This window comes from Poromitra crassiceps (assembly GCF_964638095.1).
Source record: "Poromitra crassiceps genome assembly, chromosome: 13".
Taxonomy (NCBI): domain Eukaryota; kingdom Metazoa; phylum Chordata; class Actinopteri; order Beryciformes; family Melamphaidae; genus Poromitra; species Poromitra crassiceps.
The window spans coordinates 24,769,536-24,790,089 of record NC_139644.1 but is presented as its reverse complement, the minus strand read 5'-3'; the positions used below and the strand labels follow the sequence as shown (position 1 = coordinate 24,790,089).

Genomic DNA, 20,554 nt, shown 5'->3' with positions numbered 1-20,554 from the left:
CCATGCAGCACATCTGGATGAGATCAGAGATGAGTAGGTTGATGACGTAGATCGGAGCAGCTTGACCACCTCGCACCTACAGGAACATTGGTATATTAAAAATAATACCCGGAAAAGTAAAAATAAATGTATTTGAATAAATGAATTAAAATAATGAATTATCAGTGAGTAAAATATAAGATGTGTTGTGTTTCTTCTCTTATAATAACAGCAATAAAATTATGATTTGAAGCACAAGATCCCTGTGTCTTTACTGTTCAAGTATAGGGGGGCTTTCAGGGGGAGGGGCTTTTATGTGTCCAGACCCAGGGGCCCATCATGTCATAATCTGTCTATGAGTCTGTCTGTGAGTGAATGAGTGAGCAGAATTGTGTTCGGCCACAGCTATGCCATTTTACGTTCAATGGTGCTGAATCTTTCAGGAAGTGTAAAGACCACCACTGCGGGTGGCCTAACGGAGTCAGAGTTTTGAATTAGGTCATTAGGAACAACTAAATAGGCAAAAATGGCTAATTAGTGGCCCAAATGAGTCAACACAGGTTCAGCACCATGGAGAGCTCCATTCGTTAGCTACTGCTGGAGCTCAGCTGAGTCGGCCCATCTCACATCTGGGCAGAGTTGCAATCAGCCAGGGAAGTGCACTATGAAAACCCTCTGGGGAGTGAGAGGAGAGGCTGCATGCTAACTCTGTGAGTGAGGCCTGACTAAATGGCCAGTCACATTTTGTTCTCAAAATCTCATTCTTGTTGACACTGGTATATTCTATCTGCATCTTGCACTGTGAAAGAGGATCACAATCGAAATAAGCCATCAGGCTTTCTTGTGTTTTTAAATCTGCAATTTTTTAATATCTTATATGGGGACTGAAATTATGTTCAGCCGATCATGTATGTTTTAAAATTCTGTCAAATAAAACTAACACAGGGACAGGTGTTCCACTGGTAAATTAAATACACGAATCAAGGCTTGGATGAAACAGAACTTGACAGAATAAAAATCATATAATAAAATAAATTGTATCGCCTTGATATCGATAGAGCTCACAAAGACAAATATATCAATCATAACTCACACACCAGGGAATACAGAGCACAGAAGGCCAGCAAGGTCAAAGGAAGGCCGATGGCGGTGATGATCCATGTCGTCACACTTCGAGCGGCTTCTATGTTGTAGTCAAGGTCGTAGTCATAGTCATACGTTGTGGTGTTGTAGTAGTAGTTGTACTCTAAGGTGGTGGGGTTGTTCAAAGCTTCCATTCTTCAGTGTAAGATCTGTTGTTGGGGATAGCAGAGCAGGGAATGTGGGAGGGTTTCTTAAGGTTTCACTTCTCTTACTACCACTACCGCCTAAAGGGGACATGAGACATTTGATCATATGACTCGAGTTCATTTGTACAGTCAACCTAGTGACATCATAGCAGCGCCTAGTTGGCAAAAAGCTGAAATGTTGTTCATCTTTCTAGCAAATAGGTACATTTCAGACTTGAAAGCAGTGTCCTGTCTTGTCTGAGGTGAAATGCAAATGAACTAGAGTCATATGATCAAAGGTTTCGTGTCCTCTTTAACATGGGGAAGGGAAAACTGAAGTATTTGTCTCGAGTTTTGTGTCGAAAAGGCAGGAAGTAACAAAGGTCCAAGCAAGACACAAATTAGGGCCTGGATGGAACACCTAATGGATTGGAAATTGGAAAACCCTCATTAGTGTCTTGCTTGCACCTGTTACTTCCTGCCTTTTAGACACAAAATGTGTGAATTGGGTGGGAAGTAAAATAGGCAAATGGCCAGGAAGAATCACTCCATCAGCTGTCACTATCCTCAATAAGAACCTGTTTAAAAAGGCCCACTGGAACTCGCCTGCCCCATAACCCCCACTCTCACACGAGTGAGAATATTATGGGTCATACAACATATGACCCATGGAGATGCACAGTCACTCTAAGGTGGTTGAAGTCACTTTGTTCACACACTACTTGCCCCACAGATCTTCCTGTGTGGCCTAAATTCTAGTGTGGCTCGATCACAAAAACAAGCATTAATCAAAGTATTGAACCTTTATTCATTATTGTTGTACACATGCTGCTATACACACGAGGAAAGACAGGTATTGATTTTACAGAGAGCCACAAACCACCTTCTGTGGTGTTATCCTGGATACCAGGTCAATAGTGGTCAGAACAGGAAGAGGAAGGCACAGTGTCAAGTTGAAATGGCACATAGGAGGAAAGACAAAATAATCACATTACTTAAAAGCAGTGAGAGGTTTAAACCGCTCTACAAATCCACATGCAAGAGCTAGCCCAATAATTAAAATGCAATGTTTGCATTTATTGCATTGGATTCGTGTTCTTTCCAATCAAACATACATTAAGAGAATCCACTTTAACCTAAATAGTTCTCAGATTAAATGCATAATTGATACATGGACATAAAATAGTAAATTAAGACATTGCTCAATAATAATTTTGCAGTAGCATGAAATTTGCAATAGAAAAAAAAGGCTCTGTACATCGTCAAAAACCGTGTTGACAGGCTGGAAAATGTGTATTTTAGCGTTTATAAGAACACTAATGCCAAATGCAACAAGCAGCCATAGCGATTCAAGGCACATAGATCTATATGCATGGCGCTACAAACACAGGACCAAGGAAAGTCAGACAGATGCTTGACACCATCTTGCAGCTACGTCACATAAGCAGATGCTGGCATTGCCACAAAAGACAGTACAGAGATCTGCCACATCTACAACAAGCACACTTATTGTGCCATAATGAGTCAGCATTCTGGAGCTGTAACATATATGCTTGTTGCAGGCTTTAGCTATCTTTGAGTTCAGCTGTTAGGATGTGAAGGTGTAGCACTTATCGATTATCAAAGTGTCCAATAATGTGCATGTAGCTAATTCTACTTCCATTACTTCAATACCGGGATTTCTTTTCTTCTACAGTATATCATATGCAAGTATACAATATTGCAAGTAACTACATAGGATTCTAGTACAGTTATTATGATACATATATCACATCTTTCAGAATAAAAAAAACTTAGATGTTAAGACTGCAGACAACTGAAACTAATCTCATCATAAACTCTCATTACAGGGAATGGATTATAAAAGATTTCGTCAACAGTGCGAAACCGCTTCAAATGGACACACAAATAAGTAGTATGTTTTCAAATCTCCACTCATAGTTGAAATCAAGCGGACTGGAAAGAAAGGTCTAAATCTATTAATCAATTACGTGTGATTACAATATTTAAAGACAAATGGTATTTATAAATTCTTCTAAATGTAGTGTCAAGCAGTAGGTATAGAGTTAAGTTACAGTAAGTGTGCTTAAAAGCACCACCATATCAGGTAGTGACGTATCTCTGCTGGACTCCACGTTACTAGACCACAATCAAACATCTGACAGTCAATGAAATGTTTGCTAAAGCAGGAATAATGCTTTCATTTTTACACATTGATAGACACAGATTAGGGTAAAAAGAGCATCTATGCAGGAGTCATCGACTTTCTTTTCCCATCTCAAGAGATGTTGATGGAATAAATACAGAGTTCTCCCTTGTCATCGTGAGCTTCCTTTCCGGGCCCATTGAGTGTAAATGGAAATGTGGGATATGGGACGATGGCGAGGCATAAAGCTGTGCAGATGGATGATGGGATGGGGAGGGCTGAGCCAGAGAGTCAGGGGTTGAGGTGCTCGTCTTCCATGTGAAGGCTGCTTGGGGGGCACAGCAGCGGCTGGCTGGAGCAGTTAGTGCTCTGACTTTTCAGGCTTTCCGTCGACTCCGACGACCCTGCGGACGAAGAAGCGACGGATCAGCGGTGAGGCTCAAACTGTCGGTCAGACATCCAAATAAGAATACGGACGCCTACAAGATACAGCACTTAAGCTATGCCTCGGATATGCCAATTTCCATGATAAATAACGCGCTGGATTTTTGTATTCTTTTAAACGGATGATGATTACTCTGATAGAGAGGAGTGGATTTCCGAATGATACAGAGAACAGGGTTCACAGCAGTAGAGCTCAGAGAGAGAAGCAGGACAGACAGGAAAGCCTACATACCACAGTTATTCCTCCATACCAATAGAGCAGGAATCAGGACCTAGAGCTGCCCAGAGTGGGGCGGTACGAAGGGACAGGATGACAGGGAATAGAGGAAGAATGTTAGGAAAACACACTGGAGCACAAGAGCACACAGGTTAGATGCAAAGCGCAGAGAAGGACAGCCTCTTAGAATACAACGAAAAGAGTTGGATATAGTACCAGAATGGAGATAAACAACTTAGTTGTAGTTGATGTAGGGAAGAGGCTGTGAGACTGGTAAATGGCCTGCATTTATATAGCGCTTTTATCCAAAGCGCTTTACAGTCAGTAGGTACATTCACACACCGATGGCGGCAGGTTACCACGCAGAGAGCAATTTGGGGTTCAGTGTCTTGCCCAAGGACACTTCGACATGCAGACTGGAAGAGCCGGGAATCGAACCACCGACCTTTTATCCAAAGCGATTAGTGGACGACCCGCTCTACCTCCTGAGCTACAAACGCGCCATACAGACTGCGCCGACAAAAGACATCTAAAAAAGTTCGGCTGGGTGTGTCGGTACAAAAGTACTTACAATAGAGGTCAATGGGAATACCCGCACACCAGATGTAACAGGGCTAAAAAAGCCACAGAAGAGGTCCAGAGGCTGAGATCAAGCAAATAGACTTACTTTATTTTCACATAGTGCAAAACAAAACAGTGCAAAAAAGAAAAGGTGGGTTGAAAAGGCAGCAAACGTTTCAGTCGAGGACTATCATCAGTGCTACTAGCATTCAGGTCTAACAATGACAGGTTAAATAGACAGGCAGGTACATCATGTTGCTCAGGTGCCATCAATCAATCAGCTTTCATTGCTGATTGCATGTGGGCCAGACAAAGTCAGATCATTGTCAATTAGCTGAAAGTAAAGATCTGTTTTTCGTGAACCTCCCCTTTTCTCTTTCCGAAGGGCCCCCACTTTAGGAGATAGGTTGGTGCACAGCCATCTGCCTAGGTTGGTGCACAGCCATCTGCCTGCCAAGGAGAATGCATCTTGGCTGCCCAAAAAGCCGGTAGGCACCTTCAAAGTTCAAATGTGGCCATTGTAAACAGTGCGACGTCCTAGCCCGCTCTAAAGATTTCACCCATCCAGTTACAAAAAGGACGTACACCACCAACAGTTTTATTAACTGCAAAACGACGCATGTGGTATATATACTTTCATGCTCAAAGTGTGACGCCTTCTATGTAGGGAGGACAAAGCGACGGCTACAGGACCATTTGGCTGAACATAGATACGCTATTAAGATCAACAATAGTGACTATGCTATGGCTAAACACATCAAAGATGCTCACCAAGCTGTTTGCTCTTTTACAGCAATAGGTATTGACTGTGTCCCCATGACCTCCAGAAGAGGAAACATACAGAGAGCCCTCAACCAGAAGGAAAGCCGCTGGATATGTAGACTCCAGGCCACTGTTTTTCCTGGTTTGAATGATTCGCTAGATATGGCAGCATTTTTATAGTACTATTTGCTACCTATGATATTTTTTCTCTCTTGCTATTCTCATATGTATCATAATGTATTTTGATATATCAATGATTTCATTTTTATTTGATCTACGCTAGACTTTGGCCGGTCCCTGCCTGCTACTTGCCATCTGCTCCTCTATGTATTGTAACTGATGTGATATTCTGTTTGCTAATATATTGATTTTATTTCAGTAAATGATTACTCTCACTGACCACTAGGGGGCCATGTGTAGGCCTGACAACCCTTGGAAGTATTGCTACACACCCTTGGGTGCCACACCCTGAGTGCACCAGCTGATTATCATAACCCAATCACTGTATGACAAACAAAAGACCTAGCTCATTCATTGTTTCTGTAAATCACCTTGAGAAAGGCCAGTTTGGCCGAAACATGTCGGTGGAAGCCATATTTTATTAAAGGCTTTTTAAAAATATTCTTGAAGAGTTGCCTTGGACTTCCTTTGTTCTTTCTACTGAATCTTCAACCCTATGGATCCAATGAGCACCTTCTGAGAAAGCCTACACTCGACAGAACGCCGTAGCCCTCTCTCCCCATTTTCTTCTCTAGCTGAAAGTAAGGTTCAACACCAAAAACAAGAGATATTGACTGTACACTACAATATGCACCACAAATGTACAAAAGTTGCCACAATACATTCATCAATGGAGAAAGCAATGGGAGGCAGAGTAATAAAGAGCCAGGAGGACATAGGGACATGCTGGTACATGCAGACACTGTCAAGAGGCCTAGAGGAAACAGGCTAGAGACAAAGTTTCATTCAGCCCTAAAGGCTGTTCACTTTTTAGTTTAGTTCCTTTTTTTGTGCATTCCAGAGCCCGCAATGTTCGTGACCTGCTGGTGCATTGCGGACACCTTTCATGCTGGACAAAGTAGGAGGATTGACGACCCTATTGGCTTCTTTCCTTGCCTCCATTGCACTTCCTGCCAAAACCACAAGAAGGCCAACTCTTTTGTCAGCCATGTAACTAAGAAAGAATTTAAGATCCATAAATGTATTTCTTGCCGTTCTATTCATGTTATTTATCTACTTATTTGCCCTTGTGGGCTTCAGTACGTGGGGAAAACAAATCAACAGCTCAGAACCAGAATCAATGAACACAGAAGCTCCATCCATAGAGGTGATCTCAAGTCACCTGTAGCTCGACACTTCCTGGAAGCTAAACATCCAGCCACTGCTCTGAGATTCTGTGGTATTGATCAGGTCGACCCCAATCGTAGACACACATATCTAGAAACCAAACTTCTCCAATGTGAGAGTAAATGGATCTTTAAACTAAAAAGTGAACAGCCTTTAGGGCTGAATGAAACTTTGTCTCTAGCCTGTTTCCTCTAGGCTTCTTGACAGTGTCTGCATGTCCCTATGTCCTCCTGGCTCTTTATTACTCTGCCTCCCATTGCTTTCTCCATTGATGAATGTATTGTGGCAACTTTTGTACATTTGTGGTGCATATTGTAGTGTAAAGTCAATATCTCTAGTTTTTGCTGAAGAACCTTACTTTTACAATGATCTGACTTTGTCTGGCCCACATGCAATCAGCAATGAAAGCTGATTGATTGATGGCACCTGAGCAACATGATGTGCCTGCCTGTCTATTTAACCTGTCCTTGTCCGTAATACAGATATACTCACAAGAGGGTGAGGTGATGCGTCAGGAGGGACGCACGCGTAAGGGGAGCTTACTTGAGCCGTACTCCTTTTAAGCAAGGTTTAGATATAAAAAATGGCCTGTTTGTCGACCGGCAACAGATGACGCAAGGTAGGTAAGTGGGGGTATGCTCGGCGTCCAAACTGCAGTATAGAGGAAAAGAGGACACCGTACCCAGACCTGAGTTTTATGTGTGTAGTCATGTTCATAGTCATGTCGGGGGACTCAATATAGATAAATTGATTTATTCTATTATGCAAACCCAATGAGTCCTCTATACGTTTTTAGCTCTTTTTGCAACTGCTGCGCCTGTCGCTTAATGCACTTTTTATACTATTTTTTAAAGTTTTGTTGTGATGCTTTTAAATGTCCATTTTATTCTCTTCTTTTATTATCCTGTCAACCATTTTATGTGAAGCACTTTGAATTGCCTCTGTGTATGAAATGTGCTATACAAATAAACTTGACTTGTTAGACCTGAATGCTAGTAGCACTGATGATAGTCACAGACTGAAACGTTTGCTGCCTTTTAAACCCATCTTTTCTTTTTTGGACTGTTTTGTTTTGCACTATGTGAAAATAAAGTAAGTCTATTTGCTTGATCTCAGCCTCTGGCTTTTCTAGCCCTGTTACATCTGGTGTGCGGGTATTCCCATTGACCTCTAGTTGTAGTTGATGTCATCACTTTTAGAAGCTCCAGTGACAGTGCATGGTTAACCGATTTCATGGCTGAATGTTTTTTTCTCACGAATTAACATGACCAGTAGGAGCACTAGTTAGTCATCAGCTTTTATGTACAACATAATCCGTGTAAAAGGGTGAAGAGGAAACAACTCCAACTACTCCTTTCCCTTTCTTTCCTTTCATGTTTAAAGGATAAGTTCACCCAAAAATCTATACATTATCTACTTACCCCCATCCCAGTGGAAGGTCGGGTGACATTTTTTAGTCAACAAAACTTTCGTGGAGTATTCCAGGGAAACGGAAACGGTACAGCATTCTCCTAAATAATTGAAGTGAAGGGTGACCAACTTTCAAACATTAAAAACAAACAAAATCAAAACATTAAATGCCTCCATACTTGCTCGTCTGGTGTAAGCCAAGTTTCCAGAATCCCCTGAGATGCAGAGTTGACTTGAATTTACACCCTGTTTTTAGCTGAAATCTTCACTGTCGTCGTGAGCTGAAAGTCCTGTTTTCACTTTCAGTTTAAGCTCACAGGTACATAATGTATTTTCCAGTAACTTCAGCATCTCGGGGCTTCTAGAGGCTTGGATTATGCCAGACGAGCAGTACTGTATGGAGGCATCCCTAAACCATCCCCCCCCACTCCCACTCCCACTCTGGCAAATGAATGCTGTAACTCTGTTTCCCTGGAAAACTTCAAAAATGTTTTGTGGACTAAAAAACATCACCTGATCTCCCACCGGGATGGGGTGAGTAGATAATGACTGAATTTTCATTTTTGGGTGAACTGATCCTTTAAGAAGACTAGTCTGTTATTTGATGTTTGTTCCCGGCGGAGTCTGACTATTTCTCACCTGGCAGAGACAGGTCGCCTGCCGGGTCGCTCTCTGTTTTGGTCAGGCTGCTGTGCTCACTGCTGCAGTCCTGCAGGATCTCCCCTCCAGAGTGCAGCCTGTCATCTGATTCACCCAGGAGGCAGAGGAGAGGCAAATGTCACTGAATCGACCTCAAAGCCAAGTCGAGTCAACTGCTGTTGTTTTTCCTGAGCAGAGCAGATCTATGCTTGTGCCACCCCAAAGACATTATTTAGTCCAAAAGGAGAGAACTCACCATCATCTGGAGACAGGGACTCGGCTACATCCTCGGTTGCCGTGGCCTGGGCAGAGGGAAGGAGATATTGTTAAAGCTGTGTGCTGCAGAGGAGGCAGAGATCAAAGGCGATGAAGCAGCGTCTTTACCTCTGTGGGGGCGGGACTATTGGACAGCAGTGTGTTCGGCTGAGCGTCAGACATCTCTGACAGCTTCTCCTCATCCTCCTCCTGGATGGGAGATGATGGAGACCTCAGGGTGCTGCAGAGGGGAGGGGGAAGTAGAAAAGGCTGTTCATAGGACACAGGGCTCGATTCACTACACGAGGTACCTACATGAGCAGATATTCGCTCTAATCAAGCCATTGTCTTCCAGTGTAGGAAATTAGGAAATTATTTTCATTCAATTAATTTAATTTCCATTTCCATTTTTTAAACAGTGGGGGGCAAAAGTTGCCCCCACTGTTTAAAAAATTCCTACACTGTTGTCTTCCCAAAGCAAAGTCAGGTGCTTATATTAAGGAAGATAGACTGCCAAGGATGGGATGACTTCATCTGTGGTATTGTGATGAATAGGGAAGATTATGCCTAAATGCTACAGTCTTCAGCATAACTTAAATAGGAAGCCTCTCTCTATTCTGGCTCTAGGCCAGTTGAGTGGAGAAACCACATTATACAGCCACAATAATACCACAGATCAAAACTTGGCAGTAGTTTGGTATAGTGAGGAGGGAGTCTGTCACTCAGACAGCAGGCCCAGATTCAAGCTCAATCACCACAAGTACAGTATCTAACCTGCTGCAGTGTGCTTGGAAAACACACAGAATCCTTACCAACCACTGCTGTAGCTGACACTGACCGCCCCTATGGAGGGGGTGGATGAAGAGAGAACGACTACCGTAAATTCCGCACTATAAGCCGCACCGGACTATAAGCCGCAGCAGCAAAATTGACTGTTTGTTACATATATAAGCCGCACCGGACTATAAGCCGCGGTTGTTTTAATGTTTTTTTTTTTTAATTGTGTTTTAATGTTTAATTACCATATGTAAGGATTCGTGCACAGAGGGGATTGTCGGGAAAGAGATGGCTGTTTGAGGAAGCTCCCATTTATTAACATTTCAACAAAACAACATAACACAACACCACCTGTGTTTTTTTTTACAGTGCACACAGTGTCCGCGGTGTGGTGAAAAGAGGGCAAGAGAGGAAATTAAAACAGAAGTGGATTTATAGTTAGAAAGAGTGCTAAAGAAGAGAGAATTCCGTTTTTTTTTTTTTGCTGAAAAAATCCATAGATAAGCCGCACCGTTATATAAGCCGCAGGGGCCAAAAAAGGCCAAAAAACGGGGAAAAAGCCGCGGCTTATAGTCCGGAATTTACGGTACTGCTTTTTAAGGATCATTAGGAAATGTCTGCAATGATAGGATTTTTTTTTTTTTTTTCTCGTTCCCCTCTAAAGATTAACCATAGAGCAGCCCCTCAGTGTGTTGCTCAAGGACACGTGTATCCAAATGTTACCTAGCTAGCTAATAGCACAGAGAGCAGGCCACACTGTGAGATTACCTGTCAGGAGATTTGCTGACTTTGCCTTTCTGCAGGCCTCCATCACTTAAATGCTCCGGGGAGCCCAGCTGTCTGTTCTCTCCTCCCTGGCCTCCTGAGAAGTTTATTTCATCGTAGAGGGGGGCGGATGGGACGGCAGGAGACACCGACCGCAGGCCGTTGAGTGCCTCCAACAGCGAGATGGGTTCAAAGCCGGGAGGAACCGAGTCTGTGCTCTGCAGAGTGAAGCACAGAAAGATTAGTGCCGACAGACGACAGTGCACGTTTGATGAACATTCAACAAATGGCTGCAGATTTAATCATTTCGACCAGTGATGGCCAACTGGCAACTGAGGGGTCAGAGATCTACACCACAATAGATCTGACCGCATACTGTATATATTTGCACAATACACATTGCCGCTCGATAATATCCTCATATTTCATCTATATGTGCAGGAACAGGCACAATTACCTCAGCAGATTCTAATTGTGATTCTGGGACCCTTATGAACTGCAATGATGTGCATGTATGGTAATTTGCTAGGTTAGTGGAACCTACTGAGTGCTCGTCGTGGTCCATAGTCTGAGCGAGAACGGGGCTGAAGGACACGGGGGAAAGAGCTCCAGGCTTTTTCCTCACAGCTCTGATCTGCAGCAAGGCTCTGAAGGCTGGCCGGAGGAACACATTATGCATGAAAACGTCATAATTTCAGTTTAATTGTAACGTTACTTATCAAAATAGCGTCTCTCAAGTGATCAAAAAAGAAAAGAAAAAGTAATTGCATTGCAATAATGTAACGCGTCATCTTACGCAGTCTGCAGATAGGACAGTTGTTGGCCTGGTAACGCAAAGTGTCTGCACAGGAGTTGCAGAGACACAGGTGTCTGCAGGGCAGGATGAGTGTGTCTCGCAGGTCAGACAGACAGACGACACACTCGTTGCTGTTGTCGCTGTTCTCGTCATCCGATGGCTGGAGGAGCAAGAGAAAACAAATAAATCATAAGGCTCAGAAATAAAATATGGCCGAACTTTTACAGTATAAAGCATAAAGTAATGCCGCATAAGGTAATATGAAAACCTTGGTTTCTTGGTTGTTTTTGTTTTCAATCCCATAGATCTCCTGCAACAGGTAGCTCACACGATCCACCTGTTACAATACAGAAATATGAAGTTTCATCCACCAATTACAGTGTAGGTTGACATTTTGATATCCAGAAACAGGGAGACAATCCTCAAACTCTGATATACATTGCTCCACTGATATCAGTCCCTCCAGGACGTTGCTACTTTGCGATCGCAATAATCAATGCAAATTCAACCAACCTCCGCAATATTTGTGGGGCTTGCAAATTTTCAGCAAATGAAAAAAGTAGAGGCCGCACACTGTAGCTCCTGTTTGCTTAGTTTACTACCCGGGTATTATTTATTACCCTGCAGCACAGGCTTCAATGTGGGCTTAAAACAAGCTGTTGCAGTAACAGGAAAATGGACAGGAATGGGCTGGGCTGGTCAAGTAAATAAACAAGCACAGCAAAGCAGTGGGAGGAGACTGGTGTTACAATAACAAATCAAGCCCATGCAGACCTCTAAACTGCAGATGTGACAAAATACATTCCACTTGTGCCTTTTAGAATTTGCTAGATAATAATAATAAAAAAGAAAATCAATATCAGAGTAAGAATGCTCATAAACATACAATTTGCTTCTGCTTCAAAGGCTTGACGGAGAAACTGCCATCAACATGCTGGAAGTAAAAACAAAACAAAACATGTTTTAGCTTAACTAGAAAAAGTTTCGATTATATCACATAAAAATTTAATTCGGTTCATTCAGAGTCAGACATGTAGTACTTACTCTCTCAAAGGCTGCCAAAAGTACATGAGCATGTCCAAGGCAATCTTGAAAAGAACACACAATTAATAAAGAATGTATATCTTAATTGGTAGATGTTTTTACCAAACATTTTCAGCATTTCTAGCCTGGTATCAGACTGAATTGTAAACTCGCTACATTCCATTTACTAATAATAAAATGTATTTGAATAGCAGCCAGTGTAGGAAATTAGCCAGGGACAAGGGCAAAAAATGCCCCAAGAAATCTCAGAATGCCCCTAAAAACCGTGATTGAGGGGCAAAAATTGCCCCCAAGATTTGGATCATTTTATTTCCATCCAATTCATTCAATTTCCATTTCCATCTCTAGCACACACTTGGCACCTGCAAGCTGTTTGCCAGAACACAAACACTGCTGTTGTTCACACAGACACCCACTACACTTTAGCAACTTCAGGGTTGTCACTGTTTTGATACATTTCAAGGACTTTTCAAGCAATAAAGCCTAGGGGGGGGGGGGGGGGATACAACAACAAAAAGGTATCCACTGCAGGTTACCTAGGCCAGTGGTTCCCAACCTTTTCCGCGCCGTGTACTAGGGATGGGCATCGAATTTCGAATTTTCGAATAATCGTTGTTATTATCAAGGTCGACTTTTATTATTGAAATTCGAAATTCGAAAAAAGATTTTTTTTTTTTTTTTGGTGAAATGTTGCATTGTCTCCCCTGATTCTAAGTATAGTCAAATCGCTTGGTTTGAGCAAGTAAATTTTTTTTTATAAGCATTTTAAGCAAGGTTTATGGAAAAATGAATGGCGGATGAAATCCCATGAAGAGGGAGAGGGGGTGACTTTGGCACCCCTTTGGCACTCAGACCTGAGCCTACTAAATATTTAATGAACCACTCATGATTGTCAAAACTGTTTTTTATTTTCGAAAATGTCAATGTCATGTAACATGTTCTTTAATTCAGTGGTGCAATGCTTGTTTGAGCTAAAAATCCACAGCAGAAGCTTTTTATATTAATTAATAAAGCCGTAGACTTAGAATCAGGGGAGACAATGCAACATTTCACTCACAAAAAAAATAAAAAAAATAAAGAAATAAATTTTTAATTTTTTTTACATTTTTATTTTTATTTTCGAATTTCGAATTAAATTCTAATTTGGCCAGCGAATTTCGAATAGTGTTTTTGCTAGAAATGCCCATCCCTACCGTGTACCCCTTGAGCTGTTTTGCCATGCCAAGTGTACCCCCTGACAGCGTGTTGATTCTCCCAAATTTGTTCCATTAATCTCATTCAACTTTTACTATCCAACACAACTGATTATTAAATTAAAATCATTTTGAATGACTCCCCTTTAATACAAATAGCTATACACTTATTGAGAATGAACAAAATATTATATAGCCTATATAGAGATAGATATATTCAGACTCACACAGTAACAGTTTCAACTATTTTTATTCAGTCACTTGGCACCTTTAAAAAGACGCCTGAGCTAGTTTGTCTTTCATAAGCTTTGACAGTTCTGGGGGCAGCTGTTACCAGGCAAAATTAATCTAACTGCAAAGCGAATTGACCTGCTTGCTTCATTTTATTCACAACTTGTCCAACAATATTAATTGACATATCGATCCGACGGGAGACCGTGTTGTTTGAGAGCGTCTGCTGCTTTCTTGTTGATCAGCTAATATCAGGGCTGCAGGGAGAATCAGATCCTGAACGAGAGAGCTATTGTTTGACCTGCAGCCAGCGTGAACGACTTCTTTTGTTTTTCACAGAGTAGAGGTGTCACAGTTAACACCTTCCGGGGACCTGCCGGGGCTCCCCCGCAATAGTTGCGGTGCGGAGTTTCTCTCTCTCTCTCTCTCTCTCCTCTCATCTGAAAATAAATTGTATTAATCCCTAATCTTTCCGCGTACCCCCTGCAATGTGCTTGCGTACCCCTAGGGGTCCCCGTACCCCCGGTTGGGAAACACTGACCTAGGTGACCAGCAGCATATGTGAGCTAAGAACACCTATGAGAGAGGACAACAGCCAATAACAGCTCAGCGGACAGCGATACCGTAGGTTGGAAGAAAGTGCATCAAGCTTGGCCCAGCACTACTGATTAGAGTGCACGAGGCTCAAACTCAGAGATTCTGGTAGGCTAAATCCAAGCACTTTTAAGGACCTCTTTATAAATTCAAGCACTTTCAAGTACTTTCCAGACCCATGACAACACTGAACTTCATGCACTAATACTTAAGTGCCCCAAAATGTTGTAAATGCCCACATTTCTTTAGACAGTGGAGCAAAAGTTGCCCCCAAAATAAATTTAATTTCCTACACTGATAGCAGCATTTCAGCATTATCACTGAACTGAATAGAACTGCTAAAATACCTGCTGAGCTATTTCAGTGAGGCAGTTCAGAGAGACATTTGCCTTTTATGTATGTTTGCACCAACAGAAAAGATCTCTTGCCATGCAGTGCCATGCAGCTGTAGTAACCTACCATCCCCCTCATCAACCACAGCTTGGATAACCATGGGGAAAATGCCTCGATCAAGGTCAAAGTTGAGCTATAAGGGAAAAAAGATACACAAGTTTCAATATTCAATACAGCACAGTTGTAAACAGTCTGTTTTCTCCGTGCGTGTGTGTGTGTGTGTGTGTGTGTGTGTGTGTCTTATGAAATGTTGTCTTCTGGCCAAAGCAATGGTGCGGAAGGACACCGATTTGTTTTTGTTTCATGTGAGCTGGTGACACGATTGCAACAGATACTTACATCTTCCTCTTTCCACTCGCTGAAATCAATTTTGAAAGACGGCATGGAGAACTGCTGGCTCACCCCTCGCTTGTAGTGTACAGTTTCAGAGACCATCGTTGGATCCTTGGGGTTGTACCTACACAAGGCAGAGAAGACAATGGTCAAGATGCAAGGAGGACTGACTCGAGTCCGTCATTCCAGTCCCTCGCACAGTGCAACAAGCATCCTGTGTTTCTGAAAGGGCGAGAGCAAAGATTGACATTTGGGCATTTCTCAGTGTGGAAAGTTTAACGCTGTCAAATGCTGCTTTATATAACCAGCCCATTCATTAGTGTCAGATTTCTACTAAATAGAACAGACACAAACATTTGAAGGATGCAGATTGCTCTCAAACTCTCAATATAAAACAAGCCTATCTCCTCTTTTTGAAATGGGCCTTTCATATTAATTCATTTTGTCATGGGGAGATTTGTCACAATGCAATATTTATCATGACACACTAACTACAGCTGCAGCATGAAACATTATTTTCATCTTTTCCTCGGCCTTATCCAGAGTATCCATGGTGACTGGCGGTTGCTAAGGACCCACCACATCCTGCTTCATCTTTAGGCTTAGGTTAGGATCTCAATACAGTTAGTTTGGACATCTTTAGCACAGCGGTTACAATAAAAAGACACTGTTGTATCAGTGAGATCAACCTATCCCTCTATGGCTCAAATAGGAGATTTGAATACCTTGTTCATTTCATTCATTCTTATTGGAATCAATTCAGATGTGACCACTAAAAGATAAGGCAATCGCTTCAACAACAAAGTGAATTCAATAAATGCGATCAGGACTAGTAGATTTGATCAGGACTATAAGGTCACCGGTTAAATTTTTCAATTGGTATTGATCCAATATCCCATATGAGAAGCATCATCTACATCATCTTAGTCAGTCCGATAAATCAAGAGTTTTGAGATTCTTACACTGCCATCCCATTGGAGAATTCCTCAAAAGCTTGGCAGTACAGGGTGATTGCCACCCGAGCGTCAGCATCAAAGGTGAACTCCACACCATACAGAACCTTTGGTTTCCCCCCTTCCTCCGTTGGTGTGTCAGAGTCGTCTTTATACCTAGTGAGAAAAGGTTTGACAGTCATGAGGTCACCACAATGGAAGCTCTATAAATAAATAAATAACACTTTTACTCTGATTTCACCATCATCCTAAGAAACCCTAGCCTCCAGAACCTTACCTGACCAAGCGCAGAGAGTCCTTCCTAATGTTGACCAAACTCCTGAGGGTTTTCACAGGCTCGTGGGGTGCAGGGGTCACATATGGAAACTAAGAAATAATGACAACAATAACAACATTCATAATTTGATTTCTAAGTATTGTTGAATTAGTCACATTTCTGACAAAATACACATGCACACAAAAGCAAATGTCCTTAAAGATGTGAGAGAACATAGACTTGCTAATTCCCAGATGATGATGTGGAGAAGCAGCATAAGTTTTCACCTGCACAGGCCTATTTCCAAGAAAATTTAGGTCCATGTTTTCCCCAAAAAGGTATCCTTCTGGATGTGGTGTGTCAAATTTCTCTCCTCCCATGAAAAAGTGGCTTGCAAAATAATTGCCTGGGGGCAAGAAGGAAAGAAAGATTAATTGAAAAGTCACTGTGGACAATGGCGACAAAATAAAATTACAATGCTAATTCTGGAAAGCAGCCTTACACTGTGTAATAAATTGCTGAAATAACATGCAGTGATTTCAAAAGTATTTAAATTTTTGGATCAACAAAATGGTTAAGATATACAGATTGTCTGTTTTAAAGCACAAAACATCAGCAGACATTTTCAGATTTTCTTCTCTTTTTGGATTTCATATGTCTATAATTTAGCTGTAGAACACTTTCATAGCTCCAAATTACCCTGGCTGACACAGTATGGAATAAAGCAGCTGCATGGTTATCTAAAAGGGATAAACAAACACAAAGGATTGAGATTGATATACATCAAGCAGCCACACAGTGTCAGGATAGACACTGATCACTTCACCATTTGGCTCTCCTTACTAATTATTCTCCCTCTAAACTATAACGTGCACTCATTCAAATTTAGATTCATAAACCAGATCTTTGTTGAAGTGTAGTCATTTTAACCAGCCATAAACAAGTTATTACATTAGACTTATTTTGTTCATGATCCCCAACTCATACAAGTTATCATACAAGAGGATTTATATCACTTGCAGTAGACAATAAAATATCTTGTGATGTTTAGGTTGTAAACTGGTTGTAAAACTGATGGTGTAAGTACAGACCCTAGGATTAGCCTGTTCTATTTACTTCTGACATCCTAAAATAGTAGCTCAATGTTTTGCATCATTTGACATGTGAAAAACATCTATTGACACATGTGTCAAGTCAACAGTGTCATGTTATTCTCTTCTGAAAAGAAGCATATTTTGCGCCTTTGGTGACATTTCGAATGTGTGGATTCAACACTTATATTGCATCTGAAAAATAGGTCACGAATGCGATGTAATGTTGACAGGACACTGCACATTCCAGGTACTGTGACAAAAGATGTTAGATGTAGGATGTATTTGAAGCATCACAAGCTTTTCTGATATTGTCAAGTATGAGATTATGAAACAAACTAACGTTACAGGTAAAACAAGACATCACGGTCTGGGATATGACATGTACCCTCTTTGACACATGCGATCACAGCAATATTGTAACAGTAATTCCAGTCAGTATGTAACGTTCGCTAAGTTAAATAGATATGGTTGTTCCACACTAGTAGTGTTAGTAAACAGATATCCGTTATCTCGCTAGCTTAGCTAGGTGTTAGTGTGTGTGTCTCAGTGTTTATGTGTGTCTGCTAACGTTTATGGTTTACGTTACTGTTTTCAACCAAGATAGATTGCTAATGACCTACCAGATTTAGGTGGAAATCGGTAGGCCGAATTGGCCTGGATATCGATATCCTCAACACCAGCGATTCTGCGACTCAGGATGGACCCCATCTTTCTCTGGCTAGATCGCCAACGTTAGCTACAGCTAGCTAGCAGCTTTGCAGCTAACGACAGTAAACGCGACAGCTCAATAGCTATTAACGAGACGGCTCTGGTTAGCGCTGCGTTCAACGTACACAACTGCCCAGACAACGATAAATAATATCGACTGTCAGCAAGCGTTTTTTCTTAATCAAACATTTTACACGTCCACTTTCTTGTCAGCTAGCTTGTGAGCGCTAACAGGAAATAGGGAGAGAGATGCTGTTGTTTTGCAGTTCTGCCCACTGCCTGCCAAGGTTGTGCTCGGTTGTGCTACGTACGTAGTCTCACGTGGTCAGACCCAACGTCTTACGTCAGCACGCTCACAGCCTGGGGGATGTTCGCTCTGTGTGTGTGTGTGTGTGTGTGTGTGTGTGTGTGTGTGTGTGTGTGTGTGTGTGTGTGTGTGTGTGTGTGTGTGTGTGTGTGTGTGTGTGTGTGTGTGTGTGTGTGTGTGTGTGTGTGTGTGTGTGTGTGTGTGTGTGTGTGTGTGTGTGTGTGTGTGTGTGTGTGTGTGTGTGTGTGTGTGTGTGTGTGTGTGTGTGTGCGCGCGCGCGCGCGCGCGTGCGTGCAGGAATGTATTACTGGGCCCAGGCCCAGGGGCCCAGTAGCTCAGGGGGCCCATAAGTAACCCAGAGCCTCTTCACAGGGCCAACACGTATCTTGCCCGGGCCTGGGACCAAAATCCCTTCAACTCAATTTATGCTTTGTCTGCCGACACTTTTGAAACGTCGCCACAGAAATGAGGACTTGAGTCGACACTTTCAAGTGTCGGCAAGCAGTGTCTGCTACCTGGTGAAATGTCTAGTGTCGCTGACTACGCTGTCCTTGCTGTATGACTTCGTGAAAATCATAAAGAACATTGTGACCAATTTCCCAGAGAGAGAGGAGGTGAGTTGCGTGGTTGTGTGCTGTTTATATGCGGCTGCAGCCAAGTACGTTACATCTTGCCTCCGAGGTGGTTTCACTGTGCATTCCATTCCCTCTCTTCTCTTGGCTGTCTGCTTATAGCGTTCGAGTGTCACGTGACCGTTGACCCAAGGCGAACGGCCTCTGGGGCCAGTTGCACCAAGTGGTCTTAACTACTGTATGCCTGGTCATAACTCCTACGTCGGTCTTAGTTAAGACCAGTCTTTAGAGTGGATTTACGCCTGTTGCACCAACAGGGCTTACGTCTGGTCTTAACTACGTCGGTCGTAGCAATGCGCGTCCATGTGAATTGCCGGGGAATGCCCCCTGATTGGATGATGTTGCAAAAATGTGCCTCGCGACCTGCTTGGAGTGTCACTGTGCCACTACGCTCTATCAGCCACTACTGTATGTACATCACTACACCCTCCCTCTTCCCACCGCTTCCCACCCTCCCTCGCTCCGGGGAAAATGGCGGCGATTGAGTGCCAGACAGTCTGAATGAAATTGAATGTAACGTTCCCAATTCTATGTATTAAATTCTATAAAACGACCCTCAACATTTGGGAAGGCTAAGCCACACAACTAGTTCGTTATAATCGAACGTCATGCTTCGAAGGCGACTTTACGACGATGAGGACGGTGAGGACTCAATCACAGCAGATCTCCGCTGATAGACTACCAGTCTACCACGGAGATCTCTACAGGCACAGGCACCTTACGCCTCCTCCTGACCAGGTGTAATATTTACGACCAGTCTTAGTGAGAAAAAGGCTTACGCCCTGTCGGTGCAACCGGCGTAGGTGTTAGGTCGTAAAGCTACGACCAACCTAACTTAAGACCAGTCGTAAGACCACTTGGTGCAACTGGCCCCAGAAGTATAAATACAACACCATGAGCGACACTTTCTTTTTCGTCTGCGACCATGTGCTGAGCGACACTTTATAATAAGTATAAATTAAGCTTTAGGCCCCCAACCCTTTATTTTTTACAAAATGTTCAATATGTTTATGGTCAATTGGAGGGTTATTGTGCTTTTGGCTTTAATTGACTTGATTCACTCACCAGCAAAAACAACAACAAAAAAACAATGGTACTCTATTGAGTGGCTGGTAAAATTTTAACATTGACTAGCCATTTGGCTGGTGGACAAAAAAGTTAATTTTGGAGCCTGTATTGAGATAGAGATCAATATTATTTCTTGTTATTGTGCTGTTGGCTTTGAGTGTCCAGGTGGCTGTGCTGTAAATCCTGTTGAGATGCAGGTATGTTATGTTATTCTGGCCTTAATCGTGCATATGTGCGGTGTAAGGGGGGTCCTTTATGCATCCAGGCCCAGGGGCCCATCATGTCATAATCCGCCTATGCGCGCGCGCGCGCGTGTGCATGCGTGTGTGTGTGCGCGCACGCGTGTTGTGCGCTTAGGACAATGGAGTGCAGGGAGCTGAAT

General features: G+C 42.5%; 1 protein-coding gene across 2 annotated transcripts; it reads right to left on the bottom strand.

Moving 5' to 3' along the window:
- Positions 1–2,050: 2,050 nt before the first annotated feature.
- mgrn1b (mahogunin, ring finger 1b) lies at positions 2,051–18,420 on the bottom strand. 2 transcript variants are annotated; one of them, XM_083650176.1, is made up of 17 exons: positions 18,078–18,420; positions 16,651–16,769; positions 16,385–16,473; positions 16,117–16,263; positions 15,161–15,278; positions 14,888–14,954; positions 12,411–12,454; positions 12,253–12,300; positions 11,635–11,703; positions 11,367–11,526; positions 11,115–11,224; positions 10,574–10,788; positions 9,158–9,269; positions 9,030–9,075; positions 8,774–8,878; positions 4,070–4,115; positions 3,691–3,797 (listed from the first exon to the last, which is right to left on the bottom strand). In XM_083650176.1, the coding sequence occupies exons 1-16, from the start codon at positions 18,163–18,165 to the stop codon at positions 4,075–4,077; spliced, it is 1,578 nt and encodes a 525-aa protein (XP_083506302.1). In that variant the 5' UTR covers positions 18,166–18,420; the 3' UTR covers positions 3,691–3,797; positions 4,070–4,074. The 2 variants fall into 2 exon arrangements, with proteins under 2 accessions (XP_083506301.1, XP_083506302.1); XM_083650175.1 differs by lacking the exon at positions 4,070–4,115 and having other exon boundaries at positions 2,051–3,797.
- Positions 18,421–20,554: the final 2,134 nt, after the last annotated feature.

Excerpts from the sequence above, each read along its gene's own strand:
- mgrn1b (XM_083650175.1), bottom strand. The coding sequence starts at position 18,165 with ATGGGGTCCATCCTGAGTCGCAGAATCGCTGGTGTTGAGGATATCGAT. Across the intron at positions 16,474-16,650 it reads TTGGAAATAGGCCTGTGCAG|TTTCCATATGTGACCCCTGC; the intron begins GTGAAAACTTAT and ends ATTATTTCTTAG. Across the intron at positions 11,225-11,366 it reads CTGTCCTATCTGCAGACTGC|CCTTCAGAGCCTTGCTGCAG; the intron begins GTAAGATGACGC and ends TCCTCCGGCCAG.